Below are 8133 nucleotides of genomic sequence, written 5' to 3'. Positions count from 1 at the left end.
ACCCGCCGAGGCCTGGGGCCCAGTCCCTGGGGAATACCACTGGGCCGCCAGGCGGAGCTACTGTCAAACCACTCCAGGCCCGCCCCCCCCCGCTCCCACGGGCAAGCTGAACAGCAGCTCCCGATGACCGGCTGAACTAACACCCTCGGGACGGGTGCCCAAGGAGGGCAGCCTGAGACTCCAGAACCGATACCTGCAACTCCCAAGCGTGGTGTGAAGCACGGGAATTTGGATTTTCTAATCCAGTGGCTAGTTTCTCGAAATCGAGGATATGTGATCTGACGAATGCAAGAATTCTGTGGGGACAGTGGAAAGGATCACTTGAAATTGAGTCCTGCTTCAAACATTCCATCATAGAGGTTGCCCTATCCTTAAGTAGACTTGGAGGGCATCCAGTTATTTTGCAGATGAGAAAACAGAGGCCCAAAGAGGTTAGGTGATGTGCTCATCAGTCTCCTTGCTGTCATCTCACTACATAGAAGACTCATATAGGCACAGGTGCTCCACCCTCCCATGGCTCAGAGGACCGGGAGTAACTGAGGTCCTGGAGCAAGCCAGTGAACTCTGGCTCCCTGTAGACTCCTGCTGTGTCTTGCTACACGGCTCCCTTCTTTGTGCCCAGCCCACCGTCACCAGAAGCCCTCACACCTCCCTCTGCCCCTCCTGACCAGGCCTCAGGAGCCCCACACTAGCCGCCCTGAGAGGCCCTCTGTCAGGAATGGTGCCCCTGAGCAGGGGAAGGGGTCTCTAGCTGGGGCGCTTGGCCTTGGAGGGGTTCCCTTAGTCAGTGGGTACAGGCAAGCTCAAAGAGAACGTGTGGACCAGCCTCGGTGAGCTGGCTGCGTGAGGACCCCACCCTGCAGCAGAATAAAGAAACCCTAAGGCAGGAAAGTGGCTTATTTATAAAAGGCTATTAGAGCAGGAAGAGAAGAGCTGAGGAGCACTGAGGCCTGTTGGGGCAGGTTTTGACTACAGTACACGTTTAAAAAGTTGGCAGAAAAGATCAACTGTGCTGTTAGAATGGGGTGCTGAGGGGGTCCTGTAAACTGCTCTCTGTGGGTCTACCCTCTACCCTCTCTAAGGCATTTGCCAGCCCTTTTGACAGTGGGGAGCTCAGAGGAGGGGAGATTTGGGGGAAGGGGTTTTAGGATGCCAGCATCTGTGCTCCCACTTCATCCTTAGGCTCACAGCCCCCCCCCCCCAACACACACACCCTGTCTGTTCCAGTCTTTTGTTTTTTTTTCTTATTTTGGAAGAAGAGGTGTCACTTTGCCCCAAAGCAATAATAGCTCTCCTACCTCCCAACCTCTAGTCCCCACACAGTGCCTTGCATTTCTCCAGGCTGAGACCTTCCGGGCCTGGGAGTCCCTGAACCCGCATGAGGTGACTAACCATGGCCACCTGGACCAAGGTTGGCAGGTGCGAATGGGGAGACGGCTGAGGGAGCCAGAAACAGGAAAGCTAGAGGTGAGGTATGGGGCCAAACCTCTGCTCAGCTGGGGAGTGGGCAGAGGCCCTGGGCAGGAGGCCTAGAAGTTCTCATGATGGTGGGAGAAACGAATCCCGTCCTGCCGGTTGATGAGCTGACAGGCCTTTCCCACATTCTTCGTCATGCCACGGGGGTCACAGCTAAACACCCTGATCTTCTGGACCTGTTGGAGGAAGAAGTGAAGGCTAGCTCAGTGTTCAGAGGGAGGGCTAGCTCCATGTTCATGTTAAAGACCAGCAAGAGTCCTTGGTGAGGACCATTCCATGTTCCTGATGAAGGTTTGCTTCGTACTGTGTATGGTGAGGGCTGCCTCAATGTTTATAAAACTAACTCAATTTTGGTAGACTTGCTCTCTGTGCGTCCAGCCTTTACCGTTTTCCAACGCACTTGCTAGCTTCAGGTGCAAGGTCAGTGTTTCCAACAGGGGCCAGGTTAATCAATGTCCAAGTTGAGGACAGTTTAGTGTCTCGTTGAGGGCTAGCCCAGTTTATATGAGAGTGTGGCTAGCATAGTGTTCGTGGTGAAGATTAGCTTGGTGTCCAGGGTGAGGGCTGGACAGCATTAGTGGTAAGGATAACTCTGTGTCTGTGGTGAGGACCAGCCCAACCACCGAGCCTTTCCTTCTGGACAAGGCATCACGGCTTCAGAGGTGGCAAGTCTCTGCTGCCTGATTCCTCTCTTTGCCCCTGAGGGTGACCCACACCTCTCCCCTTCCATTCCATTACCCCACCAATATCCCTGGGGGTGGATTCTCCTTCCCTTATGGAGCAGGTTTGGGAGCTTTGCTCAGACCCCAAACGATAAAGGTGAAGAAAACCTGAATATGGGGTGGGAACGGACCTGTGGGTAGACCTCCTGCAGAGAGTCAAAGAAGAGCTCAAAGGGGGGTCGGCCAAAGTGGGTGATGGAGCGCAAGCCCGTGAACAGACTCCGGTTCAGCACCTTCTGGAAGTGCCGCTCACAGATGTACTGGGGGAGGGAGTAGAGGAGGAAGGTCACAGCCAGGCAGAGCCAGGGTCAGCGCCTAGTCCAGAGGGTCCACCCACCTGCCTTGGCCATCCTTACCCTCAACCCACATACCCACTGAGCTGCCCTGCCTGGCCGGCCCTGACGTACCAGCATGGTGGTCCTGAGGTCAAACTTCTCAGCCAGCTGGGTGATGTAGATGTGCACGGACACCAGGTCCTGGTGGTCATTCTCCTCCACCTCCCGGGATGATGTCAGCCAGCCACTCAAACTGCCGCTGGGTCCGTGTCACCCAGATGAAGTAGATCTGGGGACAGGGCTAGAGCTTGGGACCCAGCTCATCTCAGGCTCCCTACACCCCAGGAATCATCACACCAATAGAACTCTTCTGGTCTCTAGCAGCTTGTGCCTCTCCCCAGATAGCCTGGGGAGGTGGAATGTATGGGGCCACAGGGCCGTGCTCTGAGGCAGGAGATGGAGTTGCCCCAGGGCACAGAGCAGTGGAAGTGAGCGATACCCTGGGGCCATGAGAAAGGACCCTGTCAAGGGAGCTGAAGGTCTGTTGGGGTGGGAAGCAGCTTTCTCTTGCCGAGCCTGACCTTCCACTCCCTCCAGTGGGCCCTGCTCAGGCTGCTAGGCTCCCAACCTACAGGCTGCCCAGAGGGAGAGGGTCCCTCTAAGGGGTATGTCACAGAACAGCCTCTGGAAAGACCCAGCTGGCTGCCTGGAGTGGATGGGCATGGGCTCAAAGAGAGACCTGGGGAATGGAAGCTGCCCCGGAAGGTCCCCGGGGGGGACCCACCTCCAGCTTCTGATGGGGAGAAATGGGGCTGTGAGTTAAGAGGCAGAGACAGAGCTAGCACGGACAGAGGGGCAGGGGAGCTGTCTGCCACCCTCTGGGTGCTGACAGCATACAGGCTGGGCCTCTGCCCGCTGCATTCCTGTGGCACTGACTCACCTGCCAGGCCCAGAGAGACAAGCAGGGGCCTGCCACCAGGGCCAGGGTGAGGCGAAGGGGCCTGGTGTGGAGGGGCCTCAGGGCCTGGGCTGTGTTCCTAGGGCGATCCAGGCCCGCCAGCCCTGCCTTGCTGCCTCCCCTCCTCTTCCCCTTGAGAGCAGAGCCAGTTTCACTTGTGCCCCACCCCAAGTGTGTCCTTCCCTCTCCCTACCCGACAGTGCTTCAAGTGCTGGCTTCCTCTCCAACGCTGCCTGGAGGGACTCTCAGAAGCACATCCTACGTGGGGCATCCCCTAACTGAGGCAAGAGCCTGGAAGGCATCAGCGAAACAACTCTGTCCCTTAGGGTCCAGGAATACCCCGAGTCCCTTGGGGTCAGGCCAACTCAGCCTTTCCCAGACCAGGGAGGCCAAGGACAGAGGCAGGAGACAGGTTCAGATGGACACAGTGACAGGGAGCAGGGGGCCAGGGGCTGGTGGGAGGAGGGGACACTCACCTTCCTACAGAACACTTGGCAGCTGACCGATGACTTGAAGACCAGGTCTTTGAGGATGGAGGCAAAGGGGGTGACCCCAACGCCCCCTCTCACCAGCATGGACACCTCAAGCTTATGCCACTCCTGGTGGCCCTCTCCAAATGGTCCATCGAGGTACAGCTGCAGGGAGGGGAGTGGGTTTGAGTTAAGTTCGGCTACCACCATAGTTCTGAAGCCAGAAATGGGAGGCAGGGAAATGCAGGTAGGCGTATGGAGTGGGGAGTAGTGGGGGGCTTGTAGCATCTTCTGGAAGAATCAGTCCCCGGATAGGGGAAGGGAGGAACACAGTGGGGAGTCTGGGGCAGCAGGACCGAGGCCTGCTAAGGACTGTGGGAGCGTGTGGTGCGTCCGGCCTGGGTCTGGGCCCCTTTGGATGTTTGGTACAGCTGTCACCCGTCGGGGGTGAGTAGATCTCCCTGAGGCGGGTGGTCCAGGGCCCTGCTGCCCGGATGTGCAGGCTAAGTGTGTCCTCGTGGGGCGCAGAAGTCAGGGTGAAGGGGTGGCACTCTGTGGTCCCCAGAGCCAGTCAGGCGATCCGCACCCACTGTCCTGACTTGTACTCAAAGTCTTGGGGCCGCTGGAACTCAAGGCGGGTCACTCCTGAGGAGGGGAGGTGGGTGGGAGGCTGCTGTCCTGAACCCAGCAACAATGTGACCCCTGGAGAGTTCCCCAACCTGCAGCCTCAGCTCTGCTTTTGGAATATGACAGACGAGGCCTCTCGCGATCAGAGGTCATTACTCCCCTCAGGCAACGTCTACCCTGAGCGGGTGCTGGGCAGCACTGGGGTTGGTAGTCAGCCTGGCCTGGGCTCCTCCTCTCTCTGTTGTGAGAGAGGCTCAGGTCCCCTGGCAAAGAGCCTCTCTTACCAGCTCCCTCATCCCTACCACCTCAAGGACCCTGCTAACTCCACTGGGCCAGGCCAGGAGATTTCAAGGTCCAGGCTCTGCTCCTGGCCTGTCAGCTTCCTCAGTACCACCAGCCTGCTCCCCTGACAGCCTCTGTGTTGGTACCTGAAGGCAGCTGCTCTGCCTTCACCACACTGATCTCCACCTTCTTCGGGCTCAGGCTCACCAGCTTGTCCCCCATATAAATAAATACTGGGACCAGGAAGAAGATGTGAAAACGGGGCAGCTGGATCAGAGCGAAGCTACCATGGATGATGAGCTGGATAGAGCAAAGAGTATAGCTGAGATCCAAGCCACACTCACAACAGGGTCTGACCCCTGCATCCTTTCCCAATTGGCCCATCCAATTCTCACCTCCCCACGTGCCATGTTCCTTCCAGGCTCCAAAACTTAACCTCTCCCAACCCATCCTCCAAAGCCTTTATGTTAATGAGACTATGTGCATCTTCCTGACACCATCCTAGACCAAGCCACCTGCACTCATGCGGTAGCCTCCTACTTGGTCTTCCACTGGGTTGCCCCACTGTGATCCCTTCTCTCCAAGACAGCCAGTGTGACATTTTAAAGTTTCTTTTATCATGTCATTTCCAGCTCAAAAGGCCTTAGATGATTTCCCACTGCACCACAAGGCCTTGCAGTGCTCTGGGCTCTACCTGCCAGCATTTCCCCCTCCCTGTTCTTCAAACACGGCAAGTCCTTTTGCACCTGCTGCTCCCTCTGCTGGGAATGCCTTTCCCCTACTTCTTCCATCCATCTCACTTTTCAGGTCTCAGCAGAAACGCCACCCCCTCAGGCCTTCACCAGGCCCTCTCTATCCCTTCTCCCTGTGAACTCCCTTCAGAGCATTGTCGTCATCCACGATGCGTGTTCCTTCATCCACGGACATGTTTATTGTTGTTCTCCCCACTGGACTAGAGGAGTAGGGACTGTGCGCATTTCATTTGCCGTGACACTCTCAGCTCCCATCAGTTTCTGCCTGGCACACAGTAGGTGCTCAGTAAGTACTGAGTTAATGGAAGGAGTTTCCCCAATTTACCCTACCCCTTTGGAGACTAAGAACACCTAACCAGTCCTCCTTTTCCATGAAATAACTGACAGGTATTGTCCAGCTCCGGTCCTTTCCCCAACAAGCTGGTCTAACGTGGTCAGACGCGACTTGCCCCCTTCTTCCCACTTGCTTGCTCCTGAGTATGGTCGGCCTGGCTCCCGCCTCCACGTCTTCTCAGGACCTGCTCACAGAGGGCTCACAAGTGACCAAACCCCGAGGTCTCCCTTCAGAGTGCATTCGCGCCCATGCTTGGCAGCCTGTGGCTCTAGTGACCACCCCCGCCTTGCCCCTTCTGCAGCAGTGCTCTACTGGGCCTCCCCCTTTCCCTCTCTGGCTGTTTACTTTCTACCTCCTGCACTGGCTCTGCTCCTTCTCCCACCCCCAATCCTGTGTGTTGCCCCAGCCTGATTTCCTCACCCTCTGCTCTTCTCTTTCTATGATCTCCCACCTGGCGCAGCCTCTCAGCTGCGCCACAGCCCTTCAGCTGCAGCTGCAGCCTGCACAGGTCCGCCATGTCCTGCCACCACCTACTGCCCTGTTGGCTATTCATAGCCAGGCCCATCTCCTCTGTGCCCTGAATATTCTATCATCATTCCCACCTCTGCACCAGTGTTCATGCCTTTCTCCTTCTTTTTTTTTTTTTTGGCCCAACCAGGGATTGAACCTGGGCCCTCGGCAGTGAAAGCACAGAGTCCTAACCACTGGACCTCCAGGGAAGTCCCTCATGCCCTTCCTTCCACCTGGAATGCTCTTCAGTTTCTACTCTGCCCTGTCAAACCTTAGCTTCTCTCTCCTTAAGCTTAGCACAAGTTCCACCTTCTCCCCAAAGTCTTCTCTAACCAGTTTGGCCCAAACGAAACTCCCTTCAATGAGCTCTTCTAACTGACTGACTGGAACACTCAGCTCAGCAATTAATCCTGTATTATCTGTTCATTTTGATCATTTCACATGCATTGCACTTATCTCTGCAGCAAATCCTCAGTTCCTGAGGGCAGAGCTTAGAGTCTCCCCTTCCTCTGCTGGGCCTAGCACAGAGCAAGTATATACTAGACCCTCAACACATAACAGTTAAAGTGAACTCTGGTTCCTAATTCAGCTCTCCATTCCTCCAGCTGAGTGTTACCCAATTCTTGAAACTTTCCCCACAGAGCTCACTCAAACCTCCTTGGGCTCTTCTCTGAACTGGCTCCAGTTTTCCCAAGTTCCTCTTTCATTAAGGAGTCCATGCCCACCCCCAAGCCTTCCTGAGAATCCAACCAGGCTGAGAACAATGTCAAGGTGACTTCATACTCCTTTGTTTATACACCTTGCTCAGTGTTGGCTCTACCTTTAAACCACAAAGCTGCTGCAGGGTCATGGCTGACTGAGGAGCCTGGGGAACAGCCTGCCAGCTGTTTCTGCTGTGCTAACTCCACCCTCTACAGCCTGGATCAGGAGCCTGGACACCCTTCCCCAGGGTCTGCTCCACACTGGGGTCGTTTACTTGTAACTTCTCTTTCTGCCAGAGGTCAAGTGGGCATACCTGAGATAAACGGGAAGGCAGCAGGTGCTTTGGCTCTGATCTCCCCCGAGATGAGATGCACCCAAGCTGCGGGGGCTAGGACTTCCCAGCAGAGGGGCCTGCACCTTTCTGAGCTGCTAACTTCCCTTCTGGATCCCCCAGTGGTCCCCACAACCGGGGATAAATCAGAAACCGGTCTTGGTCTCAGGGAACCAGGCTGGCCACTCTTCTGGGTCTCCCATCTAGTTCAAAAAAGCTGCTTTAAAAAAAAAAAAAAAAAAAAGCTGCTTTATCACCAGAAACAAGACCATCATTTCCACCCCTAACAGAAACAGTCACCCAGATACTAGGGCTCTACCCATTATCAGGAACATTGGGAGGGAGGCATAAATTAGCCACAATTTCCAGAGAAACAAACGTCATCAGTTCTAGGAAACATCCTAAGCCCAGGCTGGATAGTCATCTTCAGAACCATGAAGTGCTGAGCCTCAAGCAGGATGGAAGCAGACCCTCCTACCTACCAGTGAGGACAGACTGCACCCCAGCACCAGCCTGACCCAGGCAATGATGACCTTTCTCCCTTGTCTCAGGACAAAGGAGACCCCCGTGTGCAGTTCTGCCTGGAGCCAGGTGATAGGGCAGCCATCTGGGCTCTGCACTTCTTGAATGCTGGCAGCCAAGCTATCCTCAATGGGGACATCAGAGCATTGGGACTTGGTTTAACTTCTTAGCA

General features: G+C 55.6%; 1 protein-coding gene across 1 annotated transcript in view; it reads right to left on the bottom strand.

Annotated features, from left to right (window-relative positions):
• Positions 1 to 1529: 1529 nt before the first annotated feature.
• DUOX1 (dual oxidase 1) overlaps positions 1530 to 8133 on the bottom strand; it is a 30139-nt gene continuing 23535 nt past the window's right edge. Inside the window, 7 exon segments of the mRNA XM_060096090.1 lie at positions 1530 to 1652; positions 2330 to 2458; positions 2606 to 2701; positions 2703 to 2762; positions 3908 to 4068; positions 4316 to 4546; positions 4957 to 5110. Coding sequence (XP_059952073.1) covers positions 1530 to 1652; positions 2330 to 2458; positions 2606 to 2701; positions 2703 to 2762; positions 3908 to 4068; positions 4316 to 4546; positions 4957 to 5110 — 954 coding nt within the window.

The sequence above is a fragment of the Mesoplodon densirostris genome, chromosome 4 (assembly GCF_025265405.1).
Source record: "Mesoplodon densirostris isolate mMesDen1 chromosome 4, mMesDen1 primary haplotype, whole genome shotgun sequence".
Taxonomy (NCBI): Eukaryota; Metazoa; Chordata; class Mammalia; order Artiodactyla; family Ziphiidae; genus Mesoplodon; species Mesoplodon densirostris.
The sequence above is the reverse complement of the archived record's forward strand: the minus strand, read 5'-3'. Positions and strand labels throughout refer to the sequence as shown.